Below are 21,592 nucleotides of genomic sequence, written 5' to 3' on the forward strand. Positions count from 1 at the left end.
GTTTATTTACCTTTCATAAAATTTAAAAATACAAAAATAGTTTTATTTGTTACCTCAATGTGTAATTTTAGTATTTTTGCATTATAATTATTTACTTAACTAGCATGAATTAGTAATAGTTGTATTTTTAATTTGTTCTTTAAAAAAAGAAGAAAAAAATCAAATTAATTTTAAGATGGACATGGTCTTGATTTTAAAATCAAAAGAAGATCCAAGAGAGGGCCATTATTAGACAAAAGTTGGCCCAAAAATTTGGCCAAGCTCAATTTCTTTCTTCTCCAACCCATAAGCCCATACCCCTAACCTAAAGACCCTTTTCATCGCCACATTTAAAAGAAAAAACCTAGAATCCCTACCTAGAAGCATCAGTCGCGATACCAAGAGACCCCCCCTCCCCGAACTTCTTCTTCTCCAAAAACAACAGACCTGACCCCAAAAACATTCCTCTTCAAGCTGGACCAGTCGCCCATCCTCATGAGACCAATGGATTTTCTCCCTTAGCTTGGAAGAACACGAAACAACTTCACAAAGAAGGAGTTGCAACTGCAAAAATAAGCAACGAACCAGCCCTTCATCTCATGCCAAATGACAACCCTTCTACTTCTTCCCATTAACAAAGCTCGCCGGAAACCAGCACCCAACAGCCATGCCTCATTCGTCTACACCTACAGCCAGCTGCTGTCGCGATCTCACCGTCCCTAACAAAACGAGGCAAAAGAGGAAAAGACAGAACAGAGTAGAGCGAACGGACAAGAGATTTTAGGGAAGAAGGCTTTTCTTCAAATTGTAGGTTCCTATCATTCTATTAGTTTAAGTTCCAAAAATCAGAAAAAGTATAAAAGATAGTTCTATTTTTTTTTCTTGATTTTTGAATTTCAACTCCTGATTGTAAAAATGGAGACCGTTTGAGGTTCGACATCGGATTGTGATTTGATTCCATCCACCGCTTAAGGTCCGCGATTTCTGCCGGGTTTTCGCCGATGATTTCGTTCAGAGTTAGAGTTGAAACTTGGCACTCGACAATTTTTCTACCAATATTAAAGAAATATTTGTTTAAACAGGTTCGTTTTCTCACTATTTCATCTTCCTCGATTTTCTTGTTGTGAATTTAAGTATCAAAGAGTTATGTTAAGATGAGTTTGTTTTACATGTGTTTATGTGGTGATAGAATTGTTATGGTGCATTTGTGAGTTGATTTTCAGTTGTTTGATTCTTTGAATCTGCTTTCATCTGGTTTGAATTAGTTTCTCGTCTTCTGTTATTATTGATAAAATACAATGAAAAGAGGTAAAAGGAAAAGAAGTCACCTGGTGATTTTCATATTAGTTTCTTCATCATAAAAGGGCAGAACAAGCAGAAGTGAGACTTACAATATTTTTGGTTTTAGCTTTTTAGTAGTTTCAAGAGCTTTTGACATCGGGTAATGTTTAAAATGTTTCTTTGGTCCCAAGTGAGTTCTATTACTGAATCTGCATATTTCAGAGTAAAATCCACAATACAAATGTGAGGTCTTTCCAGAGTGGTAATTTGAGTAAATTATTTATGTCCAATATGTCATGCATTCAGTGCCATAGTTTTGATTTGGTTTCCCATGTCACAGCGACCTCATTCATATGAAAAGTGTATTGAATTTTGAGTTTAGTTTTGACCCTTAGTTCTAGGATCTAACTCGTTATGCTAGGAAGGAATTGGTGTGGGGTAGTAGTCTTTGACTGGCTTTTCTTATTGACTTTAATTCACATTTCCTCTATTCTAATAGTGTTTAGTTTAGTTCTCCATCTTTTTTAAAGATGTTATCTGTTGGATGCCTTATTTTGGTGATATAAAATTGTTTGAATGAACATTGGTTGACATGGACTGTGGGGATAGGAAAGGAACGACTTCTTTAGCTATTAAATTTTGACTTGCATGATTATGAATTGGGTTGGGTTAAATATGTGAACAAAGAACTTGATCATGAATTGAATTTTTCTTTTAGTTTCTCTTAGTTGCTTATTTTTATTTCTTTACATTGTTCTCTAGGAGCATGTTTAGGCCGACTACACTTGGGTAGGTAAACTTTTTTGGCGCGTAAGTAATCATCGTGACTGTGGGTACGGTTAACGTTGCATAGTCATGATACATAACTCCAAATTCGAGTGTGTATTTCATATGATCCGATCATAATTAATAATAATAAAAATTAAATATGTTGTAGATCATGGGTACGACTCCCGTGACACGATTCACAATGTGTCCAAAACAAACGAGTGTACGACAATCGTAACTTGTCCAAGAATAATTTCATAAATAATTAAAAGCGGTCAAAATCTAAAAATGCACAATAGGTATAAAACATGCAATTAATCAGATAATTAGGCCAATAATAATAGTTGAGCGACCGTGCTAAAACCATTGAGCCCGGAAATGCCTAACATATTTTTCTGGGTTAACAGAATTCCTTACCCAAATTTCTGTGTTCGCAGACCATAAATAAGAGTCAAACTTCCTCGATTCAGGATTTTAATCCGGTAACTTGGGACACCATAAATTATCCCAAGTGGCGAGTCTGAATTTGAATAATTAATCCCGTTTTGACTTTTGTCATTTAAATTAGAAAAACTCCCTTATATCCCTTTCGGATAGAAAAAGGAGGAGTGACAAGGTGATGCATATTTTGTTCATAGATGTTTAGGAATTAGAAGTACGGGGTAGGCGGTCACAGACTAAACACATTGCTACAATTGTGGTGGTTGTTGAACCTATGCATCGCTATTGGCAAGTTGTGAATGTGTTATTTTGTTGAATATGGGGTAGTTTGATTCCCCTGGTTCATGCCTGTGAGCATGCTAATGACATAAGTTTGGGGTGGCTCTACCCCTGTTTTGGCCTTGCTTCTGCTTTGATGTGTCATAGTTAAGTTGTGCATCTTGTGTAGGAACAATGTCTCGCCATGCTAGAAAACGTATGAATACTGGCGCTCCTGCAGGTGCTTTCAGTAGCCGTCAGCATGCTAAGAGAGAACCCACAGTTGTGGACTCCTCAGACTGCTCAAACCCTGATGTGCCATACTCGAATGTTGATATGCTATAGCCCATATATGGGGTTTAATCAACGTTTCCCCATCACGCGAGTGGTTCCGTGATTTGTCCCATCTGGGGAGCCTATTACTGATGTTGGGATTGATTGGCGAAAGTTTCAGAAGAAATATCCAGAGCTATATGCTAATATGCTAGATCCCACATATGATTCCATCGGAGAAGATAATTTTGGTATAGTAAAGGAGTTCTACGCCAACTGGGTACCCAGATTCCAGTATGATAGGGAGTAACACTATCAAAATTCATAAAAAGTGGGTCAAGGTTTTTGTTGAGATAATTAATGATGAGTTGGGGTTTATGAATGAGTCCCATGCTCAATTCAAGTCATTTATGAAAAGGCCTGCTTATCAAGCCATCCGCGAACTTATCTGTAGACCTAATTATTTGGCAATTTGGAATAGGGATAAGGTTGACCATCATTCCACCATGACTCGAGCCAATTTGCAGCTACCCGCCAAAGTGTTGTTACGGTTATCAATAAAAAAAATTACCAAGTAATAATGATTCCATTGTTTCGCGCCTCTAGGTATGTTTGATATATGCTATGGTAACCTAGATACCATTGAATATGGGCAAGATTATTATTGCTAACATAGCTAGGGTAAGGATGGTTGGATTGCGAAGGTTGCTATATCCGAGCATGTTGACTAGGATGCTACTACACCACGGTGTGCTTGTTGATGATCAGTTTGATCGACAGCTTTTCCTAGTCACCAAGCTTTATGATATCACTATTGTGTAGGATTCGGGTCCTTCGAGAGTCACTATGACCTCGGACAAGAGGCATGACAGAATGGAGGATATGATACGATTTATGTTTGCTGACATGCAACTTCGAGCTGCTCGTGGAGAGGTTGACATTGAGGATTTGGCATAGCAGTACCATTTGGGTTCCCCTACTAGGCATTTTTTTTCCTATTGGATGGTAGTCCTGCACTTCGTCCTGATGAAGATGTCAACTTTGTTGCGGAGGACGATGATGAGACTGCTATTGGCGGCACTACTGGTGTCAATGACTAGGCCTAGGCCTTAGGGAGTCCTTTACCACCCTTGTTTTATTGCTTTGCTTGGGGGACAATGCTATCTCTTAAGTGTGGGGTGTGGTCTTCCCAGTTGCTTGTATTTGTTTTGTTTTGTTTCTTGCTTATTATATAATGTGGCATGTAATCGTAACTCTGAATTTTATTCGGCCTCTAATAGCTAGTAACTCATGTAGTAGTAGTTCGACTTTTCCCAATGATGGATTTCGTCGATTGGCTTCTTGAGGGATTTGAAGTCGAAAGAGAAAATTACAAACAAAAAAAATCAAAAATTTTGAAAATCCAAAAAAAATATGTCTTTTTTTCCTTCTTAGGTAGTGTAATAATTTTTTCTTGATTTTTCTTTGTGTCGTGGTTCTTTTTCAAGGATTTACTTGAACCGGGTGTAGTAGTTTTTTATTTTTTTTTATTTTAGAGAATATAGAATCTTGAGTCACAGTGCTAATTTGAAGTAATTTTTCTTAACTGCATATGCCTTGAGAGTGGTGAGTGCCTTAGTTGTGATGCCTAGACTCACTTCTTGACTCTTAGATAAGTACCTTAAATTGGTTGATTGTGACTCTGCGTAAATGCTTTGACTAGAGAGTCAGGATAGACCCGATCCTCTGTGGAGCATGAATTTGATTTCTAAGAGTGAGTGAATTCTTTCTATCTTGAGTTCCTATGTGTTCTTGAATTTTATTGCCTGTGGAACTACTCTCTATTGTTTGTGTGAGGGCACATGATTTGCGAAGGTAAGATAAAGTCTTTGACCTCTGTGTTAGAATAAGTGAACAGGTTATGAAAAATGTGTGGTGCTTTTGAGTCGAGTCTTGAGGTTAGGATGTTATGATATGGTGCTTAGTCTATTTTAAATATTCTTGGCATGATGTATTAGGGAAGTTGTTTAATGAAGAGGTCGTCCCTATGTGAAGTGTAGTTTGATTGCTCGAGGACGAGTAATGGTCTGAGTGTGGGATATTGATGGTAGGCTAGAAACCCGTATTTTAGCGGTAGTTTACACTCTAAATTACTGCATTTTACGTATGTTTGAGCTTAAATGATGGCGATTTGCACTTATTAAGTGTTTTTATATCGTGCAGGAAATGATTCCGAGTTAAAAAGGATAAATTGGAGCTAAATCGAATAATTGGAGCTTTGAAGTCTGAGTAAAAGCCAAAGAATTAAACTAGGATCGCATCCGGGTCTATGACAGGCGTTGCATATGAAAGGGGGAAGAAAGTGCAAGGGCCAGAACAAATGGACTAATGTGACGCACAAAGCGTAGCAGCATGCGACACATTAGTGCAAATATGCATCAGAAGTTTGACAAGTTCAGAGAATGGTTTTTTTATCTGACAAGCAAATGCACTACTAGGACGCGGCCTGCGATGCACTAATGCAAAATTCTGTCAGACACGCGGAGTTCAGAGAGTTTGCAACTGAGTAAACTAAACTGATGTGATGCATTCTGCGACGCATTGTGCGACGAGTGAAGTGTAAAGAGTTTGTTGGGTTCGCACTTCGGCTCAAAGAGGGTAGTTTCGTCCGGGTTCATTCCTACTTGGTATAAAATACACTAGAAATACATTTTTTGAGGACTTTTGACCTACGAAATATTTGAGAACCAACTAAGGTAAGAAGACTCAAGACGTCATCAGGATTTCAACCAACGATCGGTGCAATACAGGAGTTTGTATTGAAGCATTAGCATTGATGTTTTCTTTGTTCATAAACCTTATTGAGATGATTTATTCCATTACTATGGAGTAAATTCTATTAGGATGTTGACAGATACGGTATTTTGATAACTTGATTAGGGATCGATTCTTGATAATTGCTGGAGTTTAATTCGTATTGTGGAGTTATTTCTTATTTTCTTAATCGAAAGAGGAGTTTTATATTGAAGTTCTCTACATTTTATGCTCTAGTTTAAATTCGTGATTCAAATAGGTAATCGAATGAGCCTCTTGAATTATTAATCGAACTAGAAAATAGGAAAATATTCGTGAGAAGTTACCCTTTAGATCATAACCATCATTTTATTATTGCAATTGTTTACCGTACTTCAATTGGATTAGTACTGAAATTAACGTTTAATCATAAGAGAAACATTAACTTCAAGTGTAATCTAATTAACTGTTGAATTCGTGAGAATCAATAGTATTTTAGAGTGAACTAACTCAAGAATTAGATCCCGAATCAATTATCTTGCACTTGTCTACTCAATTACCCTTATTTCTCTCATTGATATTTCTTCGTTGCTCGTCTATTTTCTTCTGTGATCAATTATTAATTACTTAATTTTTAGTAGTTAATCGTAGTAATAGTCATCAAATTAAATGTTGATTTTCCGGGATAGTAATCAACTGAATATTATTCAAACATTATTTAAATCCAATCCCTGTGAAGACGATAATTAACTATACTATCTTTGACCGACGAACAATAATTTTGTGTTGTGTTTTGCGCTCGTTTACTGAAACCTTCTCCCCTGTAGTTAAAATGTCTATTGTCAAGTGTTTAATGGTTGTGGTTGTTAAGGAACATTGGTCTCTTTCTCAATTAGATGTCAACAATGCTTTCCTACATGGAAATTTAAATGAGGAGGTTGATATGAAATTACCCCAAGGGTTGTCTGTGTCTACTTCTTCTACTTATGTGCCCTTTATGGTCTTAGGCAGGCTTCTAGGAAATGATATGTCAAGCAATCCCAGGCTTGGTATTCTAGGGATTATACTCATTCCCTTAATGACTCTTCTCTGTCTGTCGGTAATCTTGGCATTTGGTCCTTTTGGTTGTCTATGTTGATGAGATCATCATTATTGGGGATGATATTGTTGAGATTTCATCTCTAAAGCCGTTCCTGTAATCTCGGTTTAAGATCAAAGATCTTGGCTCTTTACATTATTTCCTAGGCATTGAGGTGTGTCATGTTTCTGGTGAGGTTGTTCTCAACCAAAAGAAATTTGTCTCAAATTTGCTTCAATGGTTTGGCTACACTTCTGTTACTCCAATGGTCTGTCCTTTAGAGTTGCACACTAAATTGCATGTCGATTCTGGTGATTTGCTTCCTACACCTGAGTCCTATAGAAGTCTGGTAGGGAAGCTGCTTTTTCTCACTCATACTAGACTTGATATATGTTCTGTAGTTCAACACTTGAGTTAATTTCTGAAATCTCCTAGGGTCCCTCATATGTCTGTTGCTCTCCATGTTCTGAGATATTTTAAGGGCACTATGGATCTAGGTTTGAATTATTCTGATTCTCTTGGCTTCTCTATCACTGCATATTCAGACAATGACTGGGCTACTTGTCCAAACACTAGGAAGTCTGTCACTGGATGCTGTATTTTTTTGGTGGTAGCCTCATTAGTTGGAAGTTTAAAAAGCAACCTCTTATTTCACTATCTTCTGTTGAGCCTGAATATAGGGCTTTGAGTAAGGTAGTTGCTAAGTTGACTTGGTTTTCCAGCCTCTTGAATGATTTTGTTGTTCCTGTTATGCTTTATTTTTATGTCTTTTGTGATAATCATGATGCCCTGCATATAGCTAGGAATCTTGTCTTTCATGAACGAATTGAATATATTGAGTGACTGACACTTCATTAGGACCAAACTTGGTAATGGGCTGATTCAATTATTTCGTATTTCTACCACCAAACAGTTGGCCGATCTACTCACCAAACCTTTACCTGGCAATCTTCATCACCATTTATTATCCAAGTTGCATGTGGTTTCCCTTTCCAACTTGAGGGGGGTATTGACATGATGGAGTATTTAGCTTCTAGTCTCAAACACAAACTTAGTGACTAATCATGTAATGGACCATTATATCTATTTTGGCTATCTTTGTAACTATTGTTTCAGCTTGTTTTAGTTAGTGTATTAGTTAGGAGGCGGATTTCATAGTATTGGGCACCCAACTGAGGCCACTATATAAATATACAGTGCTGGATCTAGAAGGATCCATCAGATATTTTTCTCTGATTTCGTTTTTTTCAAATAAATGTATCCTCTCTCTTTGTTGAAAACCCTAATCAAATTTCCCAAATTGCTCGATCTAGAATGTTATATTTTCCAATAGCAAGAAACTTATTCCAATTTCCACATGTTAAAATACATATACTTGTTGAATTAATTTAATTAAAAGAAGAAAGAAGAGGAGGAGATGATTTATATTAAGAACAAACTAATTCCAATTTCTATGAGTTAAAATCTATATGACGACGCGCCAGAAAAATGCTTAGCCAAAATATAAAATACTCTCTACGACGGCGAAAAGGGAATTTCGAAGTATCTCTTATCGGCTTAACTGTTATTGGTGTTTGATAGCCGTTTAAACCATCTCCTTAAACCCCGCCTGATAAAAATATCCGACATGTTCCTTCGTTACACCTCCAATTATGGCAGTCTCTGCTAAAACCCCAACTACATCCCTCCCTTCCTTAGACCCTCCAAACCCTCAATTCTCCAAACTCCTTTCTTCTAAATCGCTTAACTTCTCCCATATCTTCCAAAAATCCCACCTTTTTTCTCTTAAGAAAACACACCAAAATCCCCTCCTCAGCTCCTCCTCCACCTCAACTCCTACCACTGACCCCAATTCCCACCTTATCCAATTATGCTCCCAGAACCTTCTAGAACAAGCCATAATATTCTTAAAATCAGTAAAAGAACTTCATGGGACTATAGAAGAAGAAACATTTATTTCTTTAGCTAGGCTTTGTGAATTCAAAAGGGCATCTAATGAAGCATGTGAAGTGTTTTCATGCATACTTAGCTGTATGTCCCAGTTGAGCTTGAGGCTGGGAAATGCATTGTTAAGTATGTTTGTTAGGCTGGGGAATTTGGGTGATGCTTGGTATGTGTTTGGGAAAATGGAGGAAAGAGATGTATTTTCTTGGAATGTTTTGATTGGTGGGTATGCGAAAAACGGGTACTTTGATGAGGCGTTGGATTTGTATCAAAGGATGTTGTGGGTTGGATTTAGACCTGATGTGTATACTTTTCCTTGTGTTTTGAGGACTTGTGGAGGTTTGCCTGATTGGAAAATGGGTAGGGAGATACATGCTCATGTTATTAGTTTTGGGTATGAGTCGGAAATTGATGTGCTTAATGCTTTGATTACTATGTATGTGAAATGTGGTGATTTGTTTAATGCGAGGGTGCTGTTTGATGGAATGCCTAGGAGAGATAGAATTTCTTGGAATGCTATGATTGCAGGTTACTTTGAGAACGATGAGTTTTCGGAAGGGTTGAAGTTGTTTTCGTCGATGAGGAAATTTGGATTTTTTCCGGATTTGATGACCATGACAAGTGTGGTTTCAGCTTGTGAAGCTCTTGGGGATGAGAGTTTAGGGAAGGCGCTTCATGGGTACGTGTCAAGAATGAATTTTTATAGTGATGTTTCGGTGCACAACTCTCTCATTCAACTTTATTCGGCTATTGGGAGTTGGGAGGAAGCGGAGAAGATCTTTGATAGGATACAGTGTAAGGATGTAGTTTCATGGACTGCAATGATCTCGGGTTATGAGAGTAATGGATTTCCTGAGAAGGCTGTGGAGACATACAAAATGATGGAGCTAGAAGGTGTCATACCGGATGAGATTACTATTGCTTCTGTTCTATCTGCCTGTACTTCATTGGGCCTTCTAGAAATGGGTGTTAAGCTTCATCAACTAGCCGAAAGGAGAGGACTTACAGCATACGTGATTGTTTCAAACACTCTGGTTGACTTTTATTCGAAGTGCAACTGTATTGACAAGGCGTTGGAGATTTTTCACAGGATACCAGATAAAAATGTCATATCTTGGACATCTATCATTCTTGGTCTTCGGATTAATAATCACAGTTTGGAAGCTTTGATTTTGTTTAGTCAAATGAAACGCTATCAGGATCCCAATACCGTTACCTTAGTGTCTGTCCTCTCTGCATGTTCTAGAATCGGTGCACTGATGTGTGGTAAAGAAATACATGCATATGTATTGAGGAACGCTATGGCATTTCATGGTTTTTTACCCAATGCACTCCTTGACTTCTATGTGAGGTGTGGAAGGATTGCCCCTGCACTGAATCTGTTTAATATGCAGAAAAAGGATGTTACTGCTTGGAATATTTTGCTAACTGGCTACGCTCAGCGAGGGCAAGGTGCACTTGCGGTTGAACTTTTCGATGGAATGCTAACTTCAAAAGTAAAGCCTGATGAGATTACTTTCATTTCTCTATTACGTGCTTGTAGTAGATCTGGGTTGGTGACTGAAGGCCTTGACTATTTAAATAACATGGAGAATAACTATCGTGTTGTTCCAAATCTGAAGCATTACGCTTGTGTGGTTGATCTGCTAGGCCGTGCAGGTCTAGTGGAGGATGCTTATGATTTTATTATAACATTGCCTGTGAAACCTGATTCTGCTATCTGGGGGGCTTTATTGAATGCGTGTAGGATCCACAGGCAGGTTGAACTTGGAGAACTAGCTGCTAGACATATTCTTGAAACTGATGAGAGAGGTGTTGGGTATTATGTTCTCCTATGTAACTTCTATTCTGACAATGGCAGATGGGATGAAGTTGCAACGTTAAGGAAGATTATGATAGAAAGAGGACTGACTGTTGATCCCGGCTGCAGCTGGATAGAAGTAAAGGGAAATGTACATGCATTCCTTAGTGGTGATAATTTCCACCCCCAAATTAAGGAAATCAATGCGGTTTTGGAAGGATTTTATGAAAAAATGAAAACAGCACGTCGTAGTGAATCAGAAAGATATATAGTAAGTGAGGTCGAAGATTCCAAAGCCGAGATCTTTTGTGGACACAGCGAGAGACTGGCTATTGCATTTGGGCTTATAAATACTGCTCCAGGGACACCAATTTGGGTCACAAAGAATCTCTATATGTGCAAGAGCTGTCATGACACAATCAAGTTTATCTCTGAGGTTGTCCGGAGGGAGATTTCAGTTAGAGATACTGAGCATTTCCACCATTTTAAGGATGGAAGATGCACATGTGGGGATGAAAATTATTTGGGAGAAACTTGAAATTCATAACAGGGGAGAATCAATTCACAGTTAGCAAAATAGAATCTTTTGCTTGTGAACGGGCAGCGCCAGGTTACATAGAATGGAAGCTGAATTAGCTCCTGGCTAGAGACTGCAAAATCCCATCCACAGTCTGGCACTGCAAGTCTGTTGCTTCCGCAGATAACATCAACTGCCCTTCTGCAGGAATGTTTATTTCCCCCGTGGTAATGATCTTGAAAGCTAGAACATTGTGAAATGTTTGCAATCTCAAAAGACAATTTGGTGATACTCAACATAGAGATGCCCGATGCACTGTATATAGCACATACCTTTCTATCATACTTGAAGATAGACGCTAGTCCTTTGTTACTTTAGCAAAGTGGATATAGAAACTTGTATATCTTGGTGGTGGTATGACTGTGTGCTCAAAGAGCGGGGAAGCTTGTCTTGATTATAGTACATGTTGTTGCTTGTAGAACTGCATGAACATGGAGGGTCATGAAAACAAACAAAACTACTTGTCTTTTCAAAATTGTTGACGGAAAGAATGGTGCCAGAAACCTTTCCTCTTATTTTTCTGCATGATCAAATTTTGTCTTAGTAAAACATAACCGGACATGTTATCCTTTTCAAACTCCAACGGATGTTCATATAGCCATTTTATAGATATCTTTACGTCAAACAACAAGCTGTTATTACAAATCCTTCAAAAAGAATAATAGTGTACTATTATACAAAGAAATAAAGCGCGCACCATTCATACACTCATTTTGGTAGCCAACACTCAGTAGCAATAACAACTTTCAAACTATATGAACTTAGTTATATGTATCAGGGCCTACATCTTCACTGCTTTCTTGATTGTTTTGATGGATGATCTTATGAAGCCATTACCTCCCCGACCTTCATCGCTATCATCGCCAACAACTGAGGGCTTCTTCCTTATGCAATCCACTCTCTTTTTCATGCCACTCAAGAGGAGAGATGGGGAAGACGGGATACGCCTAAACAACCTGGCACTGTCAGACCTCAAGAATTCCCTTTCCTTTTCCTTCTCACTCTTCCTTTCAGTTCTTTCACAGCTGCTAGATCTCCCTACTACTCCCTTAGAAGCAGAACCTACATCACTGGCTCTCCTTTCTAGAATTAATCTGTAGGGTGGAGGATTCCTAGATGGTGTTTTTTGACCCTTAAGCTCAGTTCTTTCTTCTTTTTTTCCAATTTCTCTTTTTGAAAATGATGATTTCCTGGCTGCCATATGAACAACTTCCTCTCTTTTTGCTTCTTCTTGCTGTTTGGCAGCTTTCTGCGTCTGTTTCACATCTTCAGCTATTTCTAACTCCTCTGATCTTGATTTCTTTATCTCGTTCTGTGGATATTTGATATTCTCCTTTCTAATCGTGCCATCAATCTCATTAGTTTCATCTTCTCCTGCATTAAGAGTTCTGTTACCATTATTGTTCTCCTCAGCAGTCTGAGTTCCAAAGTTGGTAGGTTCTTGTGAGTTATCCAAAAGCAACTGAAGCCATTTTTCAACATTTCCTTTCCCACGTTGCTTTCTGCTCTCGTCGTCCTCCTCCTCTCTTTCAGCTTCATGAAAAGTGGGAAACCCGGCATTGTATGTTATCCCTTCTTCTTGTATTTCTATATTTTGAATCTTCTCCTCTGTAGGATCCTCGTCCTTTGCCTGCACAATAGCCTTGTCGCTTTGTCTTTCTTTCTCTTGTCCTCCATTTAGAGAGAGTCTTCCCTCGTATGCTTTCTGCTCCTCGTCCAGAAATACTCTTAGTTCCTTATGCATACTGTCATTGGACTTCATCCCTGGCAAGCATAGAACTCTTTGATCATCTTTCTCTAATTCTGCCCTTGAGCTGCTGCCAGGAAGGCAGAGAAGAGTCTTCTCATCTCCCTCTTCATCTGGAAATTCATCCATTCTTGATCTTTTTCTTGTTTGGTCCCACTCAGGTCTTATCTGTTGCTCGAGTTCATCTCTATATTTGAATCTCTTGTGTAGCTCTCTCTCTGCAGAATCACAAATTGCTCTTTGAGCTTCAAGTCTTGCCATAAGAGCATTAGCTGCTGCCTGATTCAACCTCACTTGTTCTTTATAGACAACGCTCCTACAAGTAACATAAACGAATAGAGTAAGAGCATATAGTCAAAAATTATATGTATATTTAAACTTAATATATAAAACATATACATTTTCCGGCTATTATTTTTTGGGCGGCCCAAGAATGTAATATCCCTATAATCAAATACTTGTGAATTTTTATTTTTCTAGCGGACATGTTCTTCAGTGATCTTACTGGTGCATGGCATCTCGAATCATCTTCTCTAGCATAGCTCTATAAGAAGATTGTGCCTCAGCTAGTCGTCGACATTTCTCTGCTCTCCTCCTTTTCTTTATTAGGACTAGTTCCAATTCTTCAACGGCTGCTTTCTCCTCCTCAGTCTTTTGCTTTAATTCACCCACTTCATCGTCTAATTTCTGTATTTCTGCCTGTATCTTTGAAGTCTCTTCTCTGTGTCTCAAAGAATCTCTAGCCATCACAATAGCTTGGTATGGATTGGTCACCATGCCTGGATCTTCATTTTCTTTCAAATCCGCCTTTGATCTTTTGTAAGCTATCACAAAAGAAAATTTTTAAAAAGCAAAACCGAAGAAACAGAGAGTAGTGCCCCCAAGGCTTTGGTCTAGCAGCAAGAGCACATCACACGATGCGCTGGTTAGATGCATGTCACGAGTTTGAAATTCTGCCGCAAACAAAAGCTTGGTAATTAAGTTTGTGTGGGTGGGTGGGTGGGTGGGGGTGGGGTGGGGGGGGGGGACTGACCCTCTGGGATTTCTCATTCATTTAGAAAAAAGAGTAGTATCACCTATCTATTTTTACAAGACAATAAAACCAAGAAACAATCATGGTGTTTGATATTTGGAGACTAACCTACAATAGGAGTGTTTGATCTTGGTCTTCTATTTATATCCAAGGATTTCAGAGTAGAGGAAGAATCAAAAGACTCTCTTCGACTTAGAACAACAGCAGCTGGAGCCAGGCCAATCTTTTCTTGCGATTCAACAAAATGATGAGGAAAAACATGTGAATCAACAGTTTGTGAGGCATTCAATTCTTCATTTTCGCCTTCAGAAAACAACCATGAAAATGCTCTACGCCTGAAAACAATGATAGTCAGCATCTAGCAGTTGCAAAATATCACTTTGAAACTGGAAAAGCATTCAACAAACATACAGCAACCAACCTGAAATCTGAATTTGATATAGCAAAGATGGACAGGAACTGGTTTATGGATATACCAACTTGCAGATCCCACCAGGGTATAAGAAATTCCAGCTTATGATTCTTTTTCTCACATGCTTGCCACTGCATTATCCTCAGATTGCTTGGAACAGTTAGTCCTCCTCCTGCAATTTCACCGAATGTCACAAAATTCAATAATCATAAAATGCAGAAAACAATTACTAATGCAGAAGAGTTTAACTTATATACACAGATGGTGTAAGCTTTTACAATAAGTTAAGGTGACCTGATAGTGTAAAAGTTTATATACACTGTCCAGGTACACAAGTTAAACTTTGCGCAGAAAAGCAGAAGGATGCAGAAAGATGATGAGTAATTACTGGAGCAAGGAAACCAGTGATCAATTTCCCATGCTAGAGGTGAAGCTGAATCAGCATGATAATACAGAACATTGCCATATGAGTCTACTCGAAATACTTCCGGATCAAACCCTGCATTCCTGGAGTTCAAAAATTATAATCAAGAATGAGAAACCTCTTACTAAGCATTTCCTAATTATTCATATTGGATTGTTGAACTGCATCAACAATCCATTTTTACCCGAGGTGGTTGAGTTGCTTCCACAAAAGAGACAGGAAAATCTTCGGCTTTGTACTGGGTTGTGCATTCGGATCAATGATCGGGAACATGTCATCCAATTCCTTGGCTCTCAAAACCTATTACCAATCAATATAACAATGATCAAAATTTGAGGCAGCACATAATTCCTCCAGAAAATTAAATACAAATATTATCTTTTCTAAGATTCAGGGGTCGTTTGGTAGGATGCATTAGAGAAAATAATGCATGCATTAGCTTTTGGTATTACCAATCCCTTGTTTGGTACACTTTTTCAAACTACGTATTACTAATGCAAGTATTAATTATACAACCTATTTGGTATTATCCTATGTATAACTAATACATAGCAAACCGTGGTATTAGCAATACCAAGACTATTAATGCATGCATTAGCACGGTTCAAGACAAAATTGTCCATAAAGTCCCCTTTAAAGCTAAAAAATATGAAGGACATTTTTATAAACAACTAATTTTCTTAAAAACTATGCAATGCATTTTAATTTTTAATACATCACACCAAACAGTGGATAAAAAATAATCTCTGCATAATTAATACTTGCATTACTAACCCATACATTACTAATGTCGGCATTACTAATACACCTTATTCAGCACTATAATTTGGGACACTTGTTTTCCAAGATCAGGTAAGCTATTTTTAGAACACTAGCTGCTTCTACTTGAAAATCACTGATTAAAATTGGAGTAAGAAATTGAATAACATTCACAAGGTTTAACTCAATTACGAGGCGGATGCAATGTATAATCCACCGAGTTCAACTGAAAAATATTTGCACAAAACATAGATATCTATGTACAAAAATCACTAAAATATCACCAAATATTAAAATTCGAGCCGTAATTGTAAATGTTCATTGAGTTTAATTTGAGAACATAAAGGTTAAAACCATCAAATTGAAATCCTAAATCAATCCGTGATATCCACTTAGGGAAATAACGATACTACCAATTAAGGTCCCTTTAGCTTTATAGTGGATGAAGAAGGCGAATTTAACTTGCACTTAGAAGCTAGAAACCATATATAAAACGAAAATTCAACACAAAAATTGGGGGGGAAAAGAGATTCCAAGGGAACAGATTAATCCACCCTTTATAGTGAAACAGAACAAGCCAGATTAAGTACTCCATATAGTAATTTAATCAGATTTGGTGAAGTAGATATAATTCGGAACACCAAGTTTCTCGTTCTGAAAATTGACTGATTAAACTTGAAATAAAGAGAATTGAATTGATTCTTTATGTTACCTCATGCTGTGGTAGAGAATAGGGAGTGAAAGCGAAAGGAGGGCCGCGGCTGAAGGGGCCAAAGCTTCGATCTTTACAGATCTTGGCATAGGCCTTTGGGTACCCTAGTCCCTTGTCGATCACCATTTCTTCAGAGGTAAAAACAAGATCTCCAGCCATTGATGCCTCTGTTTTTTTCTTGAAGAGAAAAGAAGGACGAAAAACCAGAGCTGAACAAGATAAGTGTTAGAGATTCGGTGATTTTGATGAAGAGATGAAGAGAACCAACGGTCATGTCATTTTTAAAAAGTAGAACAATTGTGTTTTTTTTTTTCCTTTTTCAAATGGTTTGAGAGGTGTAACGGCTACATATGCTGGCCTACTGCCTTAACAGCTCTCTCATATGTAGTTCGGTTGTTCCACACTAAAGTCTTACCATAGAGAAAGGACCATATTAGCCTTTGCCGAATGAGCTATCAGCTGACCTGGATGCATGAAAACTATTGGGTAATTCGGTCAAATAAATGGAATGTCATAGAACACAGGTCATCATTGAAGTTTGAACGAGTTAAAGAAAACCAATGAGTGGAACAAATCTATTACTCCTAGTAAAAGGCCAGGTGAAAAGTTCCTTTTAGTATGACAAACCAAGTGAGTACATGTCAACACACATCTAGGCTCTAACTAAAATTCTACCCACGTAGTCAACAGTACTTTTTTTTTCTTCCTATTTTAGAAGAGTTTAGTGGTGAGGAAATGGATAAAATAAAAAGGGGGGAAAAGAAGACGAACCAACATGACATGATAAAATAAAAATGGTTATTTGCTATTAATATGGATTCTTTATTTTTTATTTTTGCTTGGAAGAAAATAAGCAAACATGTTTATTCCAAATTGTGGATTTAGGTTTAGTCTTTATTGAAGTTTTAGTAAATTGTATATATACTAGTATCAGGAACGCGCGAAGTATGAACTATTAAAAAATTATAAAAATTATGTTTGAGTAACAAAATAAAAGTTATTAAAAATATGAGTTATTGTTTGATTTGGTTTGGTGTTGAGAAAAAAAACCCGACCATAATTGGTTTGGTTTGGTTTTAACTAAAGAAAGTCAAACCGAAACCAAACTAACCCGGCATTACATATATAGAAATTTTATATATATTTAATATATAAATATACTTATTGTAATGTAATTTATAAATATTTCTTAAAAATTTCCATAATTTTATCTTTTAAGGTATTATTTCAAGGTTGGACTTAGAACTTTTGAATGTTCCAATAAGTTTTATAGCCATTAATATTAGTAAATTAAATAATGCTAACAAAAGTCCAAACCAAAATCAAATCAACACTAATGCTGACAAAAGACATTCAATTCAATATTATGAAAAGGAATGTATTGAATATCTATTTTTTGTTTTGCAATAATTTAGATAAAAATGCATAACCTATTTTTATTTTATTTTTTTGTGTTTAGTCATGTAATTAATACTCCCTTATTAGTCTACTTATTTAGCATGACTTAGTACTTTAGTTTATGTTTATTTTTATTGTGGCTTTTTAATTATTAATATTTATATTACATAATTTATTGTCTTTATTGTTGAATATTTTAGGATAATGTCATGGACACATCTCATATTTTGTATTATTTTCTGGAAAAATACTTTATAAAGTTGTATCTTACTAGGATTAAAGAAATATTTTGAGCACAAGTTATATGTTTTGTTCTACGAAGATTTTACCGGGAAAAAACTCGAGAAAATCCGAAAAACCCGAAAATCCGAGAAAAACCGAGATTGAAAAACCCGAGTTTTATTGGTTTGGTTTGGTCTTTAGATTTAATAACCCGACACAATTGGTTTGGTTTGGTAATTATAAAACCCGAACCAACCTGACCTATGTACACCCCTATAGCTAACACAATAAACATAGAAACTATACCCCATATAAGCCCTAAATCATATAAGTCCATATATTCAACTTAAAATTATTGCAAATTTTATAATATCACTACAATTTCACAAGTTATCATTCTCCATTTTTAATTTTAGCAAGAACACATTAATCTTTTAAAATTTAAGAGTTATTCCATTAAATTTTATTGGAAAAAGCAATATATTCTTAAGTTCTATCATATAAGATACAAACAAAGTAAACTGACAGAATATCACTACAAGAAAATAAGACTATGACGATATTTTTTAAATGTCGTCATAAGTCACATAAATGTCACAAAATCATTTATCGACATTTATTTGACATTTATATCAAATGTCGGAAATTTTGATGTCGGAAATTTTCCGACATTTAAATTAATGTTGGCAAATAAATAGTGACACTTATCAACGACTTTTATCAAAATGTCACCTATTTGAATATAAGCTCAATAAAGTTGTGACATATAAAGAAATGTCACCAAATATTATTCGTCATTTCTTCATATATAGAAATGTCGGTAAATTATCTTTGGTCAACAACTTTTTTTCTTTATATACATAGAGAACATTAGCTTTTCATACATTTCGTAATTCATATAATTTTGATAATACAATATCATACCCTACAAAGGAAATTTGAATTAAAACAAAAGAGTCACTTATATATTATTTTTATAAATCTTACACCATCATTCGATAATGGTTCTCATAGAATATAAATTTTTATCCTTGTTCATCTTCAGAACAAGCTGAATGCTAACTATAAATAAAGACCAATGCCGACTACAAGAACACTGATTCACAACAGTTCACTTAGTGAGCCTCCGTACAAAGAGCGAGGCAACTGGAATCTTTATGGCAACACCCTTTACATAAGACTGTCCTCTTCTTGACTCTAATTTTTGCATATCAACCTAAACATAAATCCAATAAAGGCATAAATTAGAAGTTAAAAAAGATTAAGTAACAAAAATAGTTAGCAGGCAACTTCTATAGAAATTATATGGAAAATGATATCACATGGAACATTAGAACCTGTGCAGCTTAAGAACTTCCATCATACAAACAAAGAAGAACAATGAACTTACTTATCAAAAATAAAAAAACAATAAGAAACTTCGAGTCTTCCAGAAACATAAGCCACAAATGTAAACAAGTGATCCATAAAGTAAGAAAATGCAAAGGGTGTTTGAACCCACATGCGTCTGTTCAGTTAAAATAAATTCAACACAAAAGAAAAAGTTCTCTTTGTCGTTTTCCTCTTCCTACTCCCTTTAACTATAAGCATTACATTTTAGTTGTAGAGTTTATATGATATTCTGTTAAAATTATTTGCGTAGATTGATATATTTCACAAGTGAAACACAAGAATTTTCTTGATCTCATTGATATTGTGAAGAGATAACCTTTGACAAGGATGACGACCCTTGAGTATGCTCCTAGTGCAAGTCATTTTGAGCACCTGCACGGTAATCTTGTTAGTAGTGTATTTCAGTGCTAATAGTCATGCTAGTATGTTGATTTAGTGATAAGTAATACAAACTACATATTTATTTATCCCAATTGAAGGAGATGATCCTATTGACCGGCCTGCAAAGTTTAGAACCACAATCAACTCGAATTCACAAACCATATTTGGATAATGATCATGCTACAAAAGTCATATTTCTCATGGAATTATAAATAGTACTAATATCCATATTCTTACTGAAAAGCAGAATGTCATCTCCTTGAGGGATCCAACATTGCAAGTCCTTCATGAATAATGAGCTTATGGTTATCTAGTGCCACAGTTCCAAGGCTTTGTCCTCTCTAGTGGACAGAACAGAACAGTAAAAGAATCATATTAGAAATAAGTAAAAGACAAAATTCACTACCAGAATAACCAACAACTGAAATTTAATAGAAACTGCAAACACAAAGTGACATAAAAATAAAAAACAAAGCAGATACTAATATTTTATCCCCAAATCGATCAATTTCAACACTCCACTACCACTAACATAAGCAGAGAAATATTAAATTCATAAATAAATCCTACCTACCACTTCACAAACCAATCATCAACAACCACAACAAACTTCAATACATAATAATAAAAGAAAAGGTTACAACCATTTTAAAGGCGAGAAATTTAATCCAGTTAACATAATAGAACGGAAATCACAGGAGAGAAAAAAATACGTACTCGCGCCTTAATAATCTTGATTAGAAGTTTGAGAATTATCAGCAGTATCTGTCATGTTTAGAGTTCTAAATCAATCTAAGAACAATCTAGGAATAATCAGTAGTATCTGCTAATTAAGCACCGACTCTGAATTTGATAAATTGATCCTAATGCTAGAAAGGTATATGAAAAGAGTCCAAAAGAAGATGGCAAAAATTCCTAGAAGATTGATGCAATTTCATGAGAACCTTACCAATTTTATGAATGCGAGACGACGGCATCAGTTATTTGGGTATGAGAAAAGGGGGAGTTTTGTAGCGTTTTTGAGATAAAATAGTAGACGCCCCTATACTTAATATATTTTAAGTTTAATAATTATAAATGTAAGCAAATTTCCTTCATTAGTTATAAATGTCAGTAAATACCGACTAATATAGCTACATTTCAATTAAAAGTCACAATAATTGTGCCATTTCTTACCAAATGTCATTGATTTTACGACATTTGTAAATAAGTGTCATAAAATTAGTCATTTTCCGACATTTATTTCACATATCATTGATTAAATGTCGTCGTAGCCCTCTTTTCCTGTAATGTATGCCTTTTTTTCCTCGTTGAGAAAATACAAATTGTGCTATTACTTTAGTTAATAAGAAAAAATATAGTAGTTGTTTTCAACAAATTCACAAGGAACTAATCGTCTAGAATTACATACAATACAATTGATCACGGGTTCTATAAAGACTATGTTAATACTATCCTAAAAATAGTAAAAGTATATAATTCATGTTAAAATCAAAATTAGGTCTATATGTTGGACAAAATCATAATGTAATATTTTAAACGTAGATTCGTTTTTTGAAGAGAAAAATTAGTTTTTCAAAAGGTATAAATGTTGGATGTGTAGATCAATTTTGACTATGTTGTAATTAACTCTATATAACTCACTCTACAAAATTTTAGGTTGTTAGGTATCTTAAATACTTATATTTTTGTTATGCTTATTTTCTTGAACATCAACAATTATATTTGTTCATTGAAAATATTATTTTTCAAATTCAACACATGACCAATAACCAAATTGTTATTTTCAAAATAATTTTTCCAACTAACACTAACTATTTTCTGTCAAAGCCTAAATCTTCGTTATTTTTCGATAAATAGAAGATTTGGCTTTGTTCTTTTATACTTTTAAGCTTCATATATTAAGGATATTTTGGTTTGTTGGTATCTAGAAGAAGAAA

General features: G+C 35.8%; 3 protein-coding genes and 2 long non-coding RNA genes across 6 annotated transcripts; 3 read left to right on the forward strand and 2 right to left on the reverse strand.

The window, feature by feature from the left end:
• Nucleotides 1-357: 357 nt before the first annotated feature.
• On the forward strand, nt 358-5,933 carry LOC107763549 (uncharacterized). The gene is made up of 2 exons (XR_001643060.2): nt 358-1,061; nt 5,203-5,933. It is a non-coding gene; the product is annotated as an uncharacterized LOC107763549 (long non-coding RNA).
• Nucleotides 5,934-6,604: 671 nt separating this feature from the next.
• Nucleotides 6,605-7,693, forward strand: LOC142182277 (uncharacterized). The gene is made up of 4 exons (XM_075256454.1): nt 6,605-6,821; nt 7,018-7,199; nt 7,332-7,429; nt 7,531-7,693. Exons 1-4 carry the CDS (start codon nt 6,605-6,607, stop codon nt 7,691-7,693), a joined length of 660 nt encoding a protein of 219 aa, XP_075112555.1.
• A 618-nt stretch (nt 7,694-8,311) lies between these two features.
• On the forward strand, nt 8,312-11,647 carry LOC107763547 (pentatricopeptide repeat-containing protein At1g15510, chloroplastic-like). Its single transcript, XM_016582032.2, has one exon. The coding sequence runs from the start codon at nt 8,503-8,505 to the stop codon at nt 11,131-11,133; it is 2,631 nt and encodes an 876-aa protein (XP_016437518.2). The 5' UTR covers nt 8,312-8,502; the 3' UTR covers nt 11,134-11,647.
• A 173-nt stretch (nt 11,648-11,820) lies between these two features.
• Nucleotides 11,821-16,580, reverse strand: LOC107763548 (uncharacterized). Its single transcript, XM_075256406.1, has 7 exons — nt 16,260-16,580; nt 14,973-15,088; nt 14,753-14,871; nt 14,374-14,536; nt 14,061-14,287; nt 13,425-13,743; nt 11,821-13,235 (listed from the first exon to the last, which is right to left on the reverse strand). The coding sequence occupies exons 1-7, from the start codon at nt 16,416-16,418 to the stop codon at nt 11,954-11,956; spliced, it is 2,385 nt and encodes a 794-aa protein (XP_075112507.1). The 5' UTR covers nt 16,419-16,580; the 3' UTR covers nt 11,821-11,953.
• A 2,242-nt stretch (nt 16,581-18,822) lies between these two features.
• LOC107763550 (uncharacterized) lies at nt 18,823-20,721 on the reverse strand. Of its 2 annotated transcripts, XR_001643063.2 has the most exons (6): nt 20,602-20,699; nt 20,370-20,417; nt 19,890-19,993; nt 19,728-19,771; nt 19,588-19,643; nt 18,823-19,095 (listed from the first exon to the last, which is right to left on the reverse strand). It is a non-coding gene; the product is annotated as an uncharacterized LOC107763550 (long non-coding RNA). The 2 variants fall into 2 exon arrangements; XR_001643061.2 differs by lacking the exon at nt 20,370-20,417 and having other exon boundaries at nt 20,602-20,721.
• Nucleotides 20,722-21,592: the final 871 nt, after the last annotated feature.

This window comes from Nicotiana tabacum, chromosome 6, assembly GCF_000715075.1.
Source record: "Nicotiana tabacum cultivar K326 chromosome 6, ASM71507v2, whole genome shotgun sequence".
Classification (NCBI taxonomy): Eukaryota; Viridiplantae; Streptophyta; class Magnoliopsida; order Solanales; family Solanaceae; genus Nicotiana; species Nicotiana tabacum.

What these genes read in the sequence shown, in the direction of transcription:
- LOC142182277 (XM_075256454.1), top strand. Translation starts at nt 6,605, where the DNA reads ATGTCTATTGTCAAGTGTTTAATGGTTGTGGTTGTTAAGGAACATTGG. An exon ending in CTGAGTCCTATAGAAGTCTG is followed by an intron (nt 7,200 to 7,331) that starts GTAGGGAAGCTG and finishes AGATATTTTAAG; the next exon opens with GGCACTATGGATCTAGGTTT. An exon ending in ACTTGTCCAAACACTAGGAA is followed by an intron (nt 7,430 to 7,530) that starts GTCTGTCACTGG and finishes GCCTGAATATAG; the next exon opens with GGCTTTGAGTAAGGTAGTTG.
- LOC107763547 (XM_016582032.2), top strand. Translation starts at nt 8,503, where the DNA reads ATGGCAGTCTCTGCTAAAACCCCAACTACATCCCTCCCTTCCTTAGAC.
- LOC107763548 (XM_075256406.1), bottom strand. Translation starts at nt 16,418, where the DNA reads ATGGCTGGAGATCTTGTTTTTACCTCTGAAGAAATGGTGATCGACAAG. An exon ending in TCACTGGTTTCCTTGCTCCA is followed by an intron (nt 14,537 to 14,752) that starts GTAATTACTCAT and finishes GTGAAATTGCAG; the next exon opens with GAGGAGGACTAACTGTTCCA. An exon ending in ATATCAAATTCAGATTTCAG is followed by an intron (nt 14,288 to 14,373) that starts GTTGGTTGCTGT and finishes CATTGTTTTCAG; the next exon opens with GCGTAGAGCATTTTCATGGT.